Source organism: Pseudophryne corroboree, chromosome 1, assembly GCF_028390025.1.
Source record: "Pseudophryne corroboree isolate aPseCor3 chromosome 1, aPseCor3.hap2, whole genome shotgun sequence".
Classification (NCBI taxonomy): domain Eukaryota; kingdom Metazoa; phylum Chordata; class Amphibia; order Anura; family Myobatrachidae; genus Pseudophryne; species Pseudophryne corroboree.
In genome coordinates this window covers 920,090,598-920,109,646 of record NC_086444.1, presented here as the reverse complement: position 1 = coordinate 920,109,646, position 19,049 = coordinate 920,090,598, and the positions used below count along the sequence as shown (strand labels likewise).

The following is a 19,049-nucleotide window of genomic DNA, read 5'->3' as shown; positions in this document are numbered from 1 at the left end:
AGAATGACGTTACTGGACTTAATCCTGTCAGGGTAATTGCAGTACCAAATGGGAAAACTGACTCTTCAGGAGTCACCCCCGTCAGGAACATCGCCATGTACTGCCCCTTTTCCCGAACAGAATTAAGAACAATTCTGTCTGAATTTCCTGATCCCAGGAAAGACTTAGTTGCTTGTCAAAGATACATTAGAGTGCTAGGACATACTGCAGAGCCAAATAACAAAGATTGGAGGACAGTTTTGAGGGCATGTTTACCCCCCGATGTTGATTCATTGAAATTTATCGCTGATTGTAAGCTAGATGAGGAAGTGCCACTAACAAACGAGTATAACCAAGATAATGTAAAAAGAATCAATCTACAGTTGAAAGAATATTTTCCTACAGTAGTAAAGTGGAATAAAATCTTTACAATAAAACAAAAAGAAGGTGAATCCGCATCAGAGTATTTTCACCGGGCTCTGCAGGATATGGCTAGGTACACGGGTATAGATGACATTGAAACTAATGTACACCACAGAGAGGTAGCTGTGTCCGTATTAATGAACAACTTAAAAGACACACTAAAAATCAGGGTACAAACCTCCATACCACATTGGAGAGGTATCTCGGTGGCGGCATTAAGAGAGTCCGCTATCGAGCATGACCGAAATATCCAAAGAACCAGGGAAGCGCAGGGAGAACGGTTGATGGCGATGAACATCCGAGCGTTTGAGGAGGCATCAAATCAACCAAGACCTCAGGTCATTGACACTTGGAGGAAACCAAGGATTTGTTATAATTGTAGAAGAGAAGGGCATTATGCCAGCAACTGTAATAACCCACATAAAGTCAGACCCCCTAGACCAAGAAATGAGCAAAATTATAACACACACCATTATAATCAGAGATCAGACAGGAAGAATTTTGGCCCACACCCATGAGATATAGTCAAGAAAGGTGATTATTAGGACTGATGGTAAGCCTGAGGTAACGGTTAATAAATTGGGAGGTCATTCACTAAAGACACAGGAATGACCGGGTGAAAAGTTGGAAATGTATCTGTGAAATGTTTCTTTTTCTATCCCCATCTCTGACGATTATTGGTAAGAATTCAAACATTGCATATCCGCTTGGTCCTTGCAGAAGTCTACCAAACCCCAGCATGACCTATCCACCACAATGTATTCTGGCCAGATACAGACAGTGGAATATGGAGGTGCTGGTGGGGAGGGACTGCTCAAGGAAACCATTAGACACGTAGATATGACAGCCTGATAAATCTGACAATGTTTTCTTAATGCTGACCATGTTTTAAAATGTTTGAAAAAAAAATGTTTAATTTCTCTTTTCCTATTGGTGTTTATTGTTGAGTTATGTAATATGTATATATGCACATGAATTGTTCTCTATCTCTTTTGTTTTTTTTTGTTTTCTCTCTCTTCTCACTCATGTTTTCATGGTTTAAAGATGGTATGTCACCCCTCAGTTGGACCAATGGTAATGCCAGATTTTTGCTCCTTACAGAAAGATCGCTGGTTAGGAAGGAATATTGCATCACCAGAATGTTCATTTGGAAGACTGAAGAGACAGCACCTTTTGAGAGGACAGCAGAACAAGAAGAACAACAAGACGAGAGAACTTATTATCGTAACAAGTTCTCTCCCCCACAAACTGTTTTCTTATACCCCCATTACAAATTTCTTCTTTTCTCCTCCTGTAAGATGGACTTGCCCCAAGAGACTGTGATCTGGATTTTCCTGTTGACCATGATGTTGACCAGAGCAGTCTGTTCCGGTGAGAGTATCAGTGAGGTCGTGAAAGGATCCAGAAAGGTCCTGATGATAAAGATGGAGGCGTAGTTTTCCAAGAACAACTTAACCAACAAGTAAAGGCGAGTATCAGAAAACGATCCGATAGCATTGACCATAGAAGGAATTGTGAAGGATTGTTAGCTGAAGAAAACTATCTGTAGGCTCTGTAACAATGTCATTGAGGATGGGTGCATTAAGAAATGCCAATCCAGTTTTAATATCCATATGGACCGGCATCCATTGAGTGACTATCACTCCTTAGTGGGTAATTGTCACGATCCGGGTATCTGGACGCCATTTCTTACCCATCAGATGCCTCCTAAGGCTGGCTCAGCGCTCCAGGACCGGATCCCATCTGTTATCCTGATGTGTACATTCCTGTATCCTCTCCTGTCACTCTGGGACGCTGTCACAGTAAACGCCATATTACACCTGGCATGGCGTCTCCCGCGGCCTCCGCCGCCGTCCCTGAACTTCTGCATGCAGAGTGTCTGAGTGGCGATTACGTCAGCCGCGGCCTCCGCTGTGTCCGCGTGGTTGGATGTGCATCTGTCAGCCTGGCGCCTCCTGTCTCCGGTGGCCGGCGCCGCCATTACTGTTTTCATTACCACATGGATTACAAACCAAACTTCCCTCCAAGTGTCTGCATGGGCGCAGCCATCTTGGATTCTGTCAGCTGATCATTTCCTCCAATCTGTTGTCAGTATTGTTAATCTGCATAATTGCCTAGCCAATCCCTTCCTTGCTGCAGGTATAAATACACTGTGCCTGAGCAAGGAAGGCGTCAGTGCTTTGGTTGTCAAACCTAGTTCCTGTTTGTCTCTCTCCTGTGATTGTCTTCCAGGTTCCAGCTCCTGTCTCAAGACTTCCACCATAGAGACCCGCACCAGCATTCCATCTGCGGTGTAGCCTGACTCTCCAATCCATTGTGGATTCATCTGTTTCCAGCTACAACATTACCTGCTCCCAGCTCAGCTTCCAGCAGAGTACAGCTTCCCTTAAAGGGCCGGTGTCCTTTCTACACTTTACCACTCTCCACCGGTATTATTATTTCTCCGCTCTCAAGTTCTACATTTCAGTTCATATTTCATCGCTCCCAAGTTCATTTATTATTTAACTGGTTCCAGCCAGTATCCACTCCGTGCTAACAACAGTCTGGTTCCAGCCAGTATCCACAGCAGCTGTTTTATCTTCAGCAACCCAGCTTTTCCTGGAACACCAGCTGGCACAATCCTGGGTTATCTCCATTGCTACAGTCGGGCCTGGTAAGGACTTTCCATCTAGAAGATCATAAGAACTATCTCACACTACCAGTGCCCTGTGGCTCCTGCCATCCTGTAGTACCCAGGAACTGTATTTATTCTTTGCTGACTTTTACGTTTTCTTTTACTGCTGCTGTGTTGCGGAGTTGTCATAATAAACATCATTGACTTTTATCCAAGTTGTCGTGGTCACGCCTTCGGGCAGTTATTATTCATGTTACTTACATGTCCAGGGGTCTGATACAACCTCCCAGGTTCCGGTACATCTCAGCCCCTACAACTGAGGCTGCCTCCCGTCAGCTCAGGCCCTCAGTTGTGACAGTAAGCACTGACCTAATGAATCCAGCCGGAGACCAGGATCAAGCGGCCAGGCCGATGCAAGAACTGGCAGCCCGACTAGAACATCAGGAGGCTGCACAGGGCCACATCATCCGCTGTCTCCAGGATCTCTCTACTCGGCTGGATGGGATTCAGACAACTCTCCGTGGATCAGGCGCGTCTGGTGCGTCAACCACAGTGACTCCAGCTATAACCCCACCCACCTTACCCATTTCTGCTCCACGTCTTCATCTTCCAACGCCAGCAAAATTTGACGGATCTCCAAGATTCTGCAGGGGATTTCTCAACCAGTGTGAGATTCAGTTTGAGCTACAACCTGGCAATTTTCCCAGTGACCGTACAAAAATTGCCTACATTATTTCTCTTCTCAGTGGCTCAGCCCTTGATTGGGCATCACCGTTATGGGAGAGGTCCGACACCCTGCTATCTTCCTACACTGTCTTCGTGTCAACATTCAGGCGCATCTTCGACGAGCCAGGCCGGGTAACCTCAGCTTCATCCGAGATTCTCCGTTTACGCCAGGGGTCACGTACTGTAGGACAATATCTGATACAGTTCCAGATCCTGGCATCCGAACTGGCATGGAACGACGAGGCCCTGTATGCTGCATTCTGGCATGGCTTATCTGAGCGTATTAAAGATGAGTTAGCTACCAGAGACTTACCTTCTAAGTTAGATGAGCTAATCTCACTCTGCACGAAAGTTGATTTACGTTTCAGAGAGAGACCAACTGAGCGTGGAAGATCATTTGCTCCAAAATCTTCTGCTCCTCCTCCTCGTCAACTGTCACCATCTAAAGATGAGCCCATGCAACTTGGCCGCTCCCGTTTAACTCCTGCTGAGCGCCGAAGACGTCTCTCCGAGTCTCTCTGTCTCTATTGTGCAGCTCCGTCTCACACCATTAATGCCTGTCCCAAACGTCCGGGAAACTCCAAATCCTAGCTCGCCAAGGAGAGGGCCGGCTAGGAGTAATGATCTCCTCTCCATCTCCTCAAGATTGTAATCTCCCAGTCTCGCTTCAAGTTGCTCAACGTTATCGGAACGTCATTGCCCTCCTTGATTCCGGAGCAGCTGGGAACTTTATTACCAAAGCCTATGTTAAACGGTGGTCCCTACCCACCGAGAGACTTCCTTCGTCCATTTCTTTAACTGCCGTGGATGGCAGCAAAATTTTTGATGCAGTTATTTCTTTAAGGACTCTACCAGTTCGTCTGAGAGTGGGAGTTCTTCATTCCGAACTTATTTCTTTTTTAGTGATTCCAAGAGCCACACATCCTGTGGTCCTGGGCCTTCCATGGCTCCGTCTTCACAATCCTACAATTGATTGGACGACTACGCAAATCCTGGCATGGGGTTCCTCCTGTGCTGAGACATGTTTGTTTAAAGTATTGCCTGTCTGTTCTTCCTCCCCCAGGTCGTCTGATGTTCCACCTCCTCCATATCAAGATTTCACGGATGTGTTCAGTAAAGCTTCTGCTGATATCCTTCCTCCTCATAGAGAATGGGACTGTCCGATTGATCTCGTTCCAGGGAAGGTTCCACCTCGAGGTCGAACTTATCCGTTGTCTCTGCCTGAGACGCATTCTATGGAGGAATATATTAAAGAGAACCTAGCAAAGGGGTTCATTCGACCTTCTTCTTCTCCAGCCGGCGCAGGCTTCTTTTTTGTAAAAAAGAAAGATGGTGGTCTGCGGCCGTGCATCGACTACAGAGGTTTGAACGACATTACCATCAAGAACCGTTATCCTTTACCCCTGATTACTGAGCTCTTTGACAGAGTTAGCAGAGCTACCATCTTTACAAAGCTGGACTTGCGAGGTGCATACAATCTCATCCGGATCCGTGAGGGTGACGAGTGGAAGACCGCCTTTAACACCCGTGACGGACATTATGAGTACCTCGTCATGCCCTTCGGATTGAGCAATGCTCCAGCTGTCTTCCAGCATTTTGTCAATGAGATCTTCAGAGACATTCTATACCGTCATGTCGTGGTCTATCTAGACGATATCCTCATTTTTGCCAACGATTTAGAGGAACATCGTTTTTGGGTTAAAGAGGTTCTGTCCCGTCTCCGTGTCAATCATCTCTATTGCAAATTAGAAAAATGCGTCTTTGAAGTCAAGTCCATTCCGTTTCTAGGGTACATTGTGTCCGGTTCCGGACTAGAGATGGATCCTGAGAAACTACAAGCAATCCAAAATTGGCCGGTACCCTTAACCCTCAAAGGGGTCCAGAGGTTCTTAGGGTTCGCCAACTATTACCGAAAGTTTATACGAGACTTTTCCACCATTGTGGCGCCTATTACTGCTTTCACTAAGAAGGGTGCTAACCCGTCCAAGTGGTCTGAAGAAGCCATGCAAGCATTTCATCTTTTAAAACAAAGGTTCATCTCTGCGCCTGTTCTGAAACAGCCTGACATCGACTCTCCTTTCATCTTAGAGGTGGATGCCTCCTCCGTTGGAGTAGGAGCGGTGTTATCTCAGAGGGCTAAAGATGGCCATTTACACCCTTGCAGTTTCTTCTCCCGGAAGTTCTCCCCAGCTGAGCGCAACTATGCCATTGGCGACCAGGAGTTGCTAGCCATCAAGCTCGCTCTAGAAGAGTGGAGGTATCTGTTGGAGGGAGCTTCTCATTCAATCACCATACTTACAGACCACAAGAACCTTTTATACCTGAAGGGCGCACAATGTCTCAACCCTCGTCAGGCCAGATGGGCACTTTTCTTTTCCAGGTTCGACTTTAAACTCCAGTTCTGTCCGGGCTCTCAGAATCGCAAGGCCGATGCCCTTTCCCGCTCATGGGAGCAAGAAAATGAGTCAGAGTCTTCAGACAAGCATCCTATTATAAATCCGTTGGCATTCTCCACGGTAGGGATGGACTCTACGCCCCCATCAGGGAAAAGTTTTGTGAAGCCGATGCTAAGGAAGAAGCTCATGCATTGGGCCCATGCTTCCCGTTTTGCCGGACATACAGGTATCCAAAAAACCCTGGAGTTTATCTCTAGGTCCTATTGGTGGCCAACTCTGAAAAAGGACGTCTTGGAGTTTATTGCATCTTGCCCAAAGTGTGCCCAACATAAAGTATCCCGCCAGTCGCCTGCGGGGCAACTGGTTCCACTATCCGTTCCCCGTCGACCATGGACCCACTTGTCGATGGATTTCATTACAGACTTACCCATGTGCAACAAGTTCAATACCATCTGGGTGGTAGTTGACCGGTTCACCAAGATGGCACACTTCATTCCTCTCACCGGTCTTCCGTCAGCTTCCAAGTTGGCTCAAGTATTCATACAAGAGATCTTCCGACTCCACGGTCTTCCTGAAGAAATTATCTCAGATCGAGGAGTTCAATTCACAGCCAAATTCTGGCGAAGTTTATGTCAAGTCCTCCAAGTCAAGCTAAAGTTTTCCACGGCTTACCATCCTCAGACCAATGGTCAAACCGAGAGGGTGAATCAGGACTTGGAGGCCTTCCTCCGCATCTATGTGTCCTCCTCTCAAGATGACTGGGTTCAATTACTTCCCTGGGCCGAGTTCTGTCATAACAACCAGTATCATTCTTCATCTGCTTCAACACCATTCTTCACTAACTTTGGATTCCACCCTAAAGTCCCTGAGTTCCAACCGCTTCCAGCAACTTCTGTTCCCGCAGTGGATATCACCTTGCATCAGTTTGCCAATATCTGGAAGAGCGTACGATCAGCTCTGCTCAAGGCATCGTTCAGGTACAAGAAGTTTGCGGATAAGAAGCGTCGAGCAGTTCCTGCTCTCAAGGTGGGTGATCGGGTATGGTTATCCACGAAGAATTTGAGGTTAAGAGTTCCCAGTATGAAGTTTGCACCTCGCTATATCGGTCCTTTCAAGATTGAACAAGTCATCAATCCTGTTGCTTACAGACTCCAGTTGCCTCCCTTCTTAAAAATACCCAGGACATTCCATGTTTCCCTGTTGAAACCGCTGATCTTGAATCGGTTTCATTCCTCACTTCCTCCAACTCCGAAAGTCCAAACTCAACGAGGCGTTGAGTATGAAGTGGCCAAGATCCTGGACTCACGTCACCGTTATAGTCAACTACAATATCTTATTGACTGGAAGGGTTATGGTCCTGAGGAACGTTCATGGACCAATGCTTCTGATGTCCATGCTCCTGCCTTGGTCCGGAGATTCCATTCCAAGTTTCCTCAAAAGCCAAAGAAGTGTCCTGGGGCCACTCCTAAAGGGGGGGGTGCTGTCACGATCCGGGTATCTGGACGCCATTTCTTACCCATCAGATGCCTCCTAAGGCTGGCTCAGCGCTCCAGGACCGGATCCCATCTGTTATCCTGATGTGTACATTCCTGTATCCTCTCCTGTCACTCTGGGACGCTGTCACAGTAAACGCCATATTACACCTGGCATGGCGTCTCCCGCGGCCTCCGCCGCCGTCCCTGAACTTCTGCATGCAGAGTGTCTGAGTGGCGATTACGTCAGCCGCGGCCTCCGCTGTGTCCGCGTGGTTGGATGTGCATCTGTCAGCCTGGCGCCTCCTGTCTCCGGTGGCCGGCGCCGCCATTACTCTTTTCATTACCACATGGATTACAAACCAAACTTCCCTCCAAGTGTCTGCATGGGCGCAGCCATCTTGGATTCTGTCAGCTGATCATTTCCTCCAATCTGTTGTCAGTATTGTTAATCTGCATAATTGCCTAGCCAATCCCTTCCTTGCTGCAGGTATAAATACACTGTGCCTGAGCAAGGAAGGTGTCAGTGCTTTGGTTGTCAAACCTAGTTCCTGTTTGTCTCTCTCCTGTGATTGTCTTCCAGGTTCCAGCTCCTGTCTCAAGACTTCCACCATAGAGACCCGCACCAGCATTCCATCTGCGGTGTAGCCTGACTCTCCAATCCATTGTGGATTCATCTGTTTCCAGCTACAACATTACCTGCTCCCAGCTCAGCTTCCAGCAGAGTACAGCTTCCCTTAAAGGGCCGGTGTCCTTTCTACACTTTACCACTCTCCACCGGTATTATTATTTCTCCGCTCTCAAGTTCTACATTTCAGTTCATATTTCATCGCTCCCAAGTTCATTTATTATTTAACTGGTTCCAGCCAGTATCCACTCCGTGCTAACAACAGTCTGGTTCCAGCCAGTATCCACAGCAGCTGTTTTATCTTCAGCAACCCAGCTTTTCCTGGAACACCAGCTGGCACAATCCTGGGTTATCTCCATTGCTACAGTCGGGCCTGGTAAGGACTTTCCATCTAGAAGATCATAAGAACTATCTCACACTACCAGTGCCCTGTGGCTCCTGCCATCCTGTAGTACCCAGGAACTGTATTTATTCTTTGCTGACTTTTACGTTTTCTTTTACTGCTGCTGTGTTGCGGAGTTGTCATAATAAACATCATTGACTTTTATCCAAGTTGTCGTGGTCACGCCTTCGGGCAGTTATTATTCATGTTACTTACATGTCCAGGGGTCTGATACAACCTCCCAGGTTCCGGTACATCTCAGCCCCTACAACTGAGGCTGCCTCCCGTCAGCTCAGGCCCTCAGTTGTGACAGTAATGTGTTAAACAAAACAGATTGTTGGGTATGCTCTCAAGTACCTCAGGGTCATAGCAAATCAGGGCTAGTGCCATTTCCTTTAACGATAGAGGAGGTACTTGAGTTAAATGGTGGGAGACCGGTGGACCGGAGGTTTAATATCTCCAGCCCTCCTAGTTTGAAGCTCCACCAATACCATGTGGATAGGTCCCTATTATGTTTCAACATCTCCAATCCCCGAAAACCGGGAAATTGGGAAGTGTCATGGAGTAACCACACCATGACCTTTTCGCATAGAGCAGATAGAATGCCTACAGATACAGAGCTTGTACGCCACATAACCAGTAGAGGAAAATCTTTCCGGTATAGGTATACCTTAGGAAATAGGATTACTAAAGTTGGAGAGGTATCACCAGGATACTGTGCACATATCGTACAACCTGATACGTGTACTAAACAGATGGAAGAATTAGGGTTAGGAGATTTCACATGGAAGGTGTGTAATATGGTTATGTCCTACTCCGTCCCATATGTTCTCCCCGATGATGCATATTTCATATGCGGGAGAAAGGCGTACAAGTGGCTTGCCCCAAACTCTGAAGGATTGTGTTATATTGGAAAAGTACTGCCTGAAGTAATGACTGTATCACATGACAAAATGAAAGACATACACCGTGGTGCCCAAGCTCCTTATACTCACACCCATTACGAGCACGTTGTTAAAAGGCACCTGATAGAGAAGACAGAGCATCCGGCCTCTGATCTGATAAGTGAATCCACCGGGATTCAATTCTTAATCGCGTTAGATTTCACCCGCACCGCTAGAGGAGTGCTGAATTATAAATACATTTCTGCGCTCGCCAATTTGTTAGATAATATCACTGAAATGTATGATGACACATTTAGGTATACTGGAAGAGAACTTCAGGCTTACAAAACAGAACTGGTACAGCATAGAATGGTTCTCAATTACCTCACAGCGGTGACAGGCGGATATTGTGTCACACTGGCAACACAATACGGCGTGAAATGTTGCACATATATTACAAATAGCACCGAGGATCCGGTCGAGGTCATAGACCAAAAGATGGACGATATTCTCCAATTGAAGTGGGAATTTCGCCGAAAACACAATCTCACTCTTGCTGCTGTAGGTAATGAGCTGACTGGTTGGGTGTCATGGTTGAACCCGCGAAATTGGTTCTCTGGTTTAGGAGACTGGGCTCAAGGAGTCATAATGGATGTTGGGAAGTTTCTCCTATGTATCTTAGGTGTTGTCATATCGATTGGATTGATATTTAGATGCGGTCAGGCTTTAATGAAGTGCAATCATCGTACTAGGGTAATGAGTTTAAGGAGTGAGGAAACTGTAATTAACCTGGACTTGATTTATGACCCAAATGTAGAAACAATGATGTGATGAAAATGCGATTTCTACGGTCCGTTTCTTTCACCTGTTTTTCTGTTTTCTCCAAGATAAAAAGACCCCCTTGGACGAGGAAGTTGACAAGACACTATACAGACAACGGATTGACCAAAGAAGAAGTTTTGACCACTTTAGATACGGACATTTGATGAACTTTGCCATGGATCCCCAGTTTCCCTAGAATTCTTAAACTCACGCTAGCCCAACATTTTTGTAAATCTATTGGCATTGACAAAGCTTTTTGCTCGCACCTAATGGGCAAAACAGCGCAAAGAAGACGACTTTCAACTGATACCGAACAAAACCTCAATCGACGACTGTACATTTACCTGACATAGAATACCACCGCATTTACCGTAATTATGTCTTTTCTTCATTTCTACAACCCTCAGGTAATGACACACATAGTCGATAGGGAATACAGGCACAGATATCAGCAATCACATATCTCCCCCATTCATGTATCATCAACTAAAATGTGCTCCCCCATTTTGTTACAACAAAAGCCGAAGAGAGCTCGGTAAAGTTTGACAGCCCATCCACAGACCCGTACCACGGGATAAGAAGGAATTCAAATGTATACTTCGCAATACCTCGAAGCTTGATTTACAACACGTACGGCACGATGATACATGACCCCCCAAACATGGACTCATACACACATGCTTCTGCTATCTCACTAGGTCATACCCTCTTCCCACCTACTCCTCTCTCCTCCCTTACCCAACCATGGAAATGAATTAACCCCTGACATATATTTTTCTCCTTTTGAAATGTTTTAGAAGGTGGCAGTTATTATTGACTGCCAAAGGGTGGACTGTCAAAGTCAGAAAAATATCTCTATGCACACTACCATATTTGCACCTCACACAGGTCCGTGCTGCGCATGCGTACGCTCTCCCGTGCGTGCGCATACTCACAGTCGCGGGCACCCGCAGGCGCACGGTATGCGTATTTACGGTAGAGTTTATGTGATCGTAGCGTGCGACTCAATCGTTACATATTTTCAGTAATAATGTATTTTGTAGATCATGGTCCCTTTGATAGATTCGGAAAGTTTAGTTAACATAGCATGTTCCTGAACAGAGAGATCCCTCTTTGTATTGTACGAAGGGTCTAACAGGGGTCATACAGTAGTGTTTGGTACCCATCGGAAGAGTATTTAAATAGCAATATTCCGGTGTTGGTTTGGAGCGGATTAGTCGCTCGTGCGAATAGTTATGGACATAAGAAGTTTATGTCCATTTACTATTATTTGTTCTTACTTAGTCATGCGGCGGGAAACCCAGTATCCCACCCACCTGAACAGTTGGAAACAGTCACAGCCCACCTGTATGAATCAACCTATGACCTTTTGTTATAATGCGAAGCCGAATTCCTGTGTCCAATGAACAATGAGATTGTAGGGACCATTGAATTGTATTGTGTGTGGGGCATAAATAGGCAGGCCGACCGTATCCAGCTCACTCTCTTCAACGGTTCTCATTGCTGATAATCGAGAGCTGGATATCGAGGCGCATGCGATCGTTTCCCCTTGTGCGTAAGTTTTCTCCGCAGTCATATTGTCTTGATGTTATTATGAGCCATCTCTCTCTCCTCTCTTTTTCCCTTAATTTCCCTTGATTGTATTGTATTGTATTGTATGGTATTTCCTGTGTAATTATCTGGTTAGTTAGTCTATGTTATATTGTAGTGTATGCTTTGTACTGTGATTCTTTTGCAAGTATAATAGTCATAATACATATAATAGGTTTTGGACCCTAAGCCCAGGTATCTGTGTATTTCTTATAGTGTTAAGTATTCCCTGAGCGTCGGTGACGCCCAAGCAGCTTTGTAGTTAATCAGGTTACACCAGGTTGCATTTACACTCTATCACCACACTAAGGTTTACTGTATATTTCGTTGTTAATGGTATAGATATAAAGGTTTAACGTCGTAAGCGTCTGCACCGCTGGAGATCTCCTCGTGGTCCCAAGCGTCCGCTACGCTATAGCGAATCATTACGTTAGTCGGCAGCCAATAGCGTGCCTGCCTGTGATCTCTGGGCCGTAAGCGAACGTGACGCTTGAGCGTCTCGACTACGGTTGAGCGATCGTTACGCAACTGGCGTACCCTTACGGTATTTCTTACGTAGATAGCGTACAGTGTTCTTAGACCTCTTAAAGTGTTTTATATACGATAAATATTTAGCTTTATCAATTGTTACGCATGTTGGATCAACCACAAACTGGCTCCCTGTTTCTAGCGAGCAGATTCTCTTAACAATGATTGTAACCTGTAAATAAACAGAAAATATCTCTTTGGGCATTTTTCTTTTAGTGCTGTTCCAATCAAAAACTTGTCATAGCTTGCGCAACAGCATTTTGTTTAAGACAAAACACAATTGTACTAAAAGTACTGTAACAGCACTATAATAAATCTAAGCAGACAGGTGGAAAGGATCAATCAACAATTTAATAAATAAAAATTTGTATTGTAATACCTGTTGTAACAATTTAAACGTTAATTTGTGCACATAAAGAGCATTTTAAAAAAAACCATGGCTAGCTGTAGAAAGCCAATTGGGATCTGATATTGGACATGAATGATTTTAATATCCAGTGGTTGGTGGATCTCAATTGTCCTAAGCCACAAAAGATGTACTGTAAGTCTCTCCACAAATAGTTACCAATCCTGGAGGTGCCAATGCAAAATTCCCTGGCGATATCCTAGCAGGTGAAGATCTCAGCACACCAGTTGTGGGAAATTGGTTGGTCCTCCATTAGCAGTGGGATGGCAGTGGGAAGGATCACAGGCTTGCTTAGGAGTCCACCGTCCAAATTGTCCTGGATCATAAGTGTCCCAAGATCCAGCAGGTAAGTACTTACGCGTTTCGCTGTATTCAGGGGGCAGCTTTGTACAGTGGACTCCTAAACAAGCCTGTGATCCTTCCCACTACCATCTTTTGTGGCTTAGTACAATTGAGGTCCACCAACCACTGGATATTAAAATCATTCATGTCCAATATCAGATCCCAAGTGGCTTTCTACAGCTAGCCATGTTTTTTTAAATAGCTCTTTATATGCACAAATTAACTTTAAATTGTTACAACAGGTATTACAATACCAATTTTTATTTATTAAATTGTTGATTGATCCTTTCCACATGTCTGCTTAGATTTATTATAGCGCTGTTACAGTACTTTTAGTACAATTGTGTTTTGTGTTTAGCTTGGAGTGACTATCCAATTTTTACAGCTGCTTAGGAGAACCAGCCCTGTCAAGCGCGAGGTACACCCACTCCCTGGAGTGAGGAGAGGTCCATTTGGTAGTTGCATTTTGTTTAAGAGCCTGTGCATTTGCTTGGTGTTATAAAAATATAATGTGAATTGATAAATGTTGACTTAAATTAAGTTAAGCAATGTAACAATAGTTATTTTGTTTAATGATTTGTTCCTTTTTTTAGCCAATTTGCTATTTTTCTTGGTTTATTTCCTGCCTGATGTCACTGATTTGAAGCCTAAAATTTGATCATTTATAAAATCAATATATAAAAAATAAAATGGAAGCCAGAAAGATATATAAACGTGAAGGTTGCAAGAAAATATGAAAGAAACACCAAATGAAAGTTACCTGAAGGTGAAAACTCCTTTAGAACTTCAAAGACCATAGCAGAATAGAATACATTCTGACAACTACTTATGTTTCAGACTAATAGACAAAGTGGTTGCTGGTAGATTTCTTTATTTTTATTAACTGAACAGCTATAAACTTCAGACCAGGACAATAACAAAAGCATGAAACTGAATATATACATTTGTGTTTCATTTAAAAAATGCCACAAAGCATTACCTCAGAGCTCAGCTAATAGAACATGAAATGTTTTTCAAATCGCATGCACAAATTATTTCACACATTGGCTTCACGGGCTCTATGGCCTATTACCAATGGCAAAATATAGAATAAAGGTTACATTCTCACACATTTACCTATATGTTGAATAATAACAATGAATAGTCACCTGTTTTTCTGGATATTTGCTTGCTTCCTTTTCTGACGTGGTTCTGAGGGTGAAGTCCCTTATAAAAATAAAAGAAAAGTATTTTATATACAAGGATCCCTGTGAGAAATAATATAGTTACACCAATGAGAATGAAGATGTGGGTATATAAGAGGGAACTGACCTCATCAGGTTTCTGATGAAGCCTGATGGCAAAACGCATTGAGCACAGAACCCAGAAGTGACACGTGCAATCAAGGGCGGAGCAACTGGAGATTGTGTACCAGGAGTCAGCCACTCTGTTGTGCACAATCACATGTGTCTACTCAGCTGTGAGTTTGTATTACAGTTGAGAAGACATAGCAGCGGCACGCAGTTCCATCCTTTCTGCACTGAGCATGTCATCTTCCTCCATGCTGCTTCGCACCTGCATCCTGTGCGCATGCTTCACGCCTTGATATGGGTGGAACTAGCAGTGGGCTCCTCCTCTTTGCCTCCTCTGAGCTGGGTCCCACCTCCCACCTTGGCCCTGATGTCAGCCGGCCCAGGTCACACAGATTGTGCTTCAGAGGAGAGAACATAGCCACGTGTCCCTACTGCTGAGGTGAGGCCTGAGTCGGGATCTGCTGCTGAGAGCCGGGTTGCATCGCCCATGGCTGGGAGGAGCCTGAGCTGTGAGTCTGGTGAGGTCACACCTGACTGCTCTGACGCCACATGCCATATACTGTGGCATGATGTGTATAAGGGACACTACTGTGGCATGACATGAATAAGTGGCACTACTGTTTGGAATAACCTGAATTGTGGGAACTACTGTGTGGCATAATGTGAATACTGTTGTTGGAAGTAATGTGAATAAGCGGCACTACTGAGAGGGGGCACCAGAGCATACACTTGCTCCAGGCACTGTTACTCTACGCTACGCCTCTGCTTGCAAATCTGGAGGAACAAGAAAGAAGATTGGAACCAGGAGAAACGGTAGTCCAGGAGCTGGCTATTGAGCTTACTGCGTGCTATACTGAGACGTCTGCTTTTAATCTTTGTTTATAATGTACTTGTATCTTATCTTTTATAATAAATGTAATAACATACTGTCACCACAGAGTGCCTCCAATTGTTTTAATTATTCCATATTTGTTAAGCCCATGAGGAGGAGACTGTTGGAGGGAATCAGCAATCATTACCAGATGAATTCCAGCTTTATGTATGCAAATGAGCAAGTAATCATAAGAGACTTTGTGTCGGTGCTGGACATTTCAAACAGTCTAATAGAATCTCTCTCTCTCTCTATAAAGATACAGTATATCTTTATAGTTCTGCATGGTAGGGATTCTACACGGAAGCCAGGGTTAGACTGGCCCACAGGTGTACAGGGGAAACCACCGATGGGCCCACTCTCTCCTCTAGGGATCAGGTTTTAGACTGTGCACTTGAATTATATATTATGCATGTTACTTTATACGGCACAGGACTATGGTGTGTTTTCTACAGTGCATTGCTGTTATTAATCTGCTACTTTATCATGCATGCACTAGCAGTATTTACTATATTTATAAAGGGGCCCAAATTATACACTCTGTAATAGTAAGCCAAGCCTCTGTGGTGGATGACCACACCCCTAAGCATAGGCCCTTACCACTACATTCTTCCGGTGGGCCCTTCATGCCCCAGTCCGACACTGACTGAAGCTATTCAACTGCACTTACAGTATACCAGGGACGTGCGGTGAGGTAAATGGCTCAGGAGGCACTGGCTAGCACCAGAGCCAGATTTCCACACAATACATGAGCTAAGCATTATACACAGTTGCAGCAGTATAAACTCTTGAAATTTGGTGAGTTTTGATCAGAGATGTGCAGAAAAGATAGGCCATACTTGCCACCTGACCCTCTCCATGAGGGAGAAAATGCTCTGTTCCTGGACTTTCCTGGTAATGTATGATTGCCATCACCTGTGGTGAAACACCTTTCTTATCAATTAACTAGCTCACCACAGGTGATGGCAATCATACATTACCAGGAAAGTCCAGGAACGGAGTATTTTCTCCCTCATGAAGAGGGTCAGATAGGCGAATATGAGATAGGCTCACCTGCCATAGACTTTTTACTCCAGAGTTTTGGCTATAAAAATGATTACAATAATGCAAAGAAAATATTTCTAACATATACTTTGTATTTTTCATATACTTTATACAGTCAAAACTCTGTCACAAACGTTAGTATGACAGGAAAGGCTCTGCCCCCCCTGCCTCACCCAACTGCACATCACTGCAGTGTAATCACATTTACTCATTTTGCCATATTAACTGTTACTGTTGTGTGGTCGCAGGTCGCCCTCAGATAAGCTTGTATTTAAGGATTCTCAGTTAACACTGCTGAGCATACCACAATGTAGCCTCCTATATATGGTAAAGATGGATGCTACGCTACCTTAGCGCTATCACATTACACATAATTCTAGCAAAGAGTGGATTAGAGAGGTTTAAGAATTGTAAAATCCATTTAATAGATCTCTTAAAGGACCATAATTACTCAGCATGTTTATGAGATATTGCTCAGCTTTAAATGTCTATTTCATGAAACTTTAATAAACTATCATAAAATCTGGGCATGCTGGATATTAAATGTGAACCACTGACTGCAGCAGATTAAGTGCCTGGGCTGAAAATGAGCCCCACAGATGCTAGTTAGTGGTTCATGTTTGTTTTCCTTAGAAATGTATCAGGTTGGTATATGTGAGAAAAAATGGCCGATGATAAATAAAATATATCCAGGATCCTTTATTAAAAATAAAAAAAAAGCCAATAGCCTGGTTGACTTGACAGGTCTGTGACATATACAAGTGATTTCTGTATTACTTCAGAAATTGCATTAATATGCAGCTGTTATTATAAGAAGTAATTTTTAAAAGCAAAAATAAACATTTGCTTTGCTGATCTACTTTCCCCATCTAGTGTCAAGAAGTGGTATAACAGAGCTAGACTGAATCATTTTTATATAATGCATTTCAACTTTCCCTAATGACTGAAAGGAAATTAATTGTACTATGAGTTTGGTGTATGATTTCCTAGTGACTATGACATTATTGTAATGAGTATATTTGGTTTAACCGAGTCAAATATTTTTTTTTTGGCATATAGTTAATTGATCACTTGCACCTATCTAGCACAGAAAAGAGAAGTGATTTGTGCACTTAACTATTGCTATTGTAGACATCGTAACTCCATGCTTTAGATGAGCATAACTATTGCAGGATTTAAAGAGACGTGGGGGGTAATTCAGAGTTGATCGCAGCAGCAAATTTGTTAGCAGTTGGGCAAAACCATGGTGGTCATTCCGAGTTGATCGCTAGCTGCATTCGTTCGCTGTGCAGCGATGAGGGAAAAAAATGGCACTTCTGCGCATGCATATGCGGCACAATGTGCACGCATGGCGTACTATTACAACAAATGATGTCGTTTTACACAGGGTCTAGCGATGCTTTTCAGTCGCACTGGCAGCCGCAGAGTGATTGACAGGAAGAGGGCGTTTCAGGGAGTGTTCAGAAAAACGCAGGCGTGCCAGGAAAAACGCAGGCGTGGCTGGGCGAATGCAGGGCGTGTTTGTGACGTCAAATCAGGAACTGAATGGTCTAAATCGCAAGCGCTGAGTAGGTTTGAAGCTACTCTGAAACTGCACAAAATTATTTTGTAGCCACTCTGCGATCCCTTAGTTCGCACTTCTGCTAAGATAAAATACACTCCCAGTGAGCGGCGGCATAGCGTTTGCACGGCTGCTAAAAAGTGCTAGCGAGCGATCAACTCGGAATGACCACCCATGTGCACTGCAGGGGGGACAGATATAACATGTGCAGAGAGAGTTAGATTTAGGTGGTTTATTTTGTTTCTGTGCAGGGTAAATACTGGCTGCTTTATTTCTACACTGCAATTTAGATTTCAGTTTGAACACACCCCACCCAAATCTAACTCTCTCTGCACATGTTATATCTGCCCCCCCCCCTCCCCCTGCAGTGCACATGGTTTTGCCCATAAGCTAACAAATTTGCTGCTGCTATCAACTCTGAATTGGGCACATAGTGGCATATGATGTAAACAAGTACAGGTAACTCTCAGTAGAGCAGTACAGTCAGGGCTGGTGATACTATTAGGTGACTCTAGGGTTACGGTTACCTAAAACACTGAATGAGTGATATGTTACTAATAGGTAGAATATGGTGCTAGGCTCCCTGTACTCAAGGTACCACTACAAAGGGAAAGAATTACCACTTCTGAGGGGGGTTGGTGTGCTGCCCAGGCAATGTACAGAATTCTAGTTGCCCCTGAGCCCTGTGGGCCTAATTCAGAGTTGATTGCCGCAGCAAATTTGTTAGCAGTTGAGCAAAACCATGTGCACTGCAGGGGGGCAGATGTAACATGTGCAGGGAGAATTAGATTTAGATTTGGGTGGGGTGTGTTCAAACTGAAATCTAAATTGCAGTGTAAAAATAAAGCAGCCAGTATTTACCCTGCACAGAAACAATATAACCCACCCAAATCTAACTGCCACCCCCCACCCCCCTGCATGGCACATGGTTTTGCCCAACTGCTAACAAAGTTCCTGCTGCGATCAACTCAGAATTACCCCCATGGTTTTGCCCAACTGCTAACAAATTTTCTGCTGCGATCAACTCTGAATTACTCCCTGTGAGAACTAAGCTCAGTTTAGTATACAAAAAGGTCAGTATGATTGCTT

The 19,049-nt window shown here is 44.3% G+C and overlaps 1 protein-coding gene across 4 annotated transcripts in view; it reads right to left on the bottom strand.

Moving 5' to 3' along the window:
• Positions 1-19,049, bottom strand: part of C1H4orf33 (chromosome 1 C4orf33 homolog) — a 651,328-nt gene that overhangs the window by 178,023 nt on the left and 454,256 nt on the right. For all 4 annotated transcript variants that reach the window (XM_063920350.1, XM_063920351.1, XM_063920349.1 and 1 more), the window contains one exon: positions 14,341-14,398. In XM_063920350.1, coding sequence (XP_063776420.1) covers positions 14,341-14,398 — 58 coding nt within the window. The remainder of the gene's footprint in view (positions 1-14,340; positions 14,399-19,049) is intronic.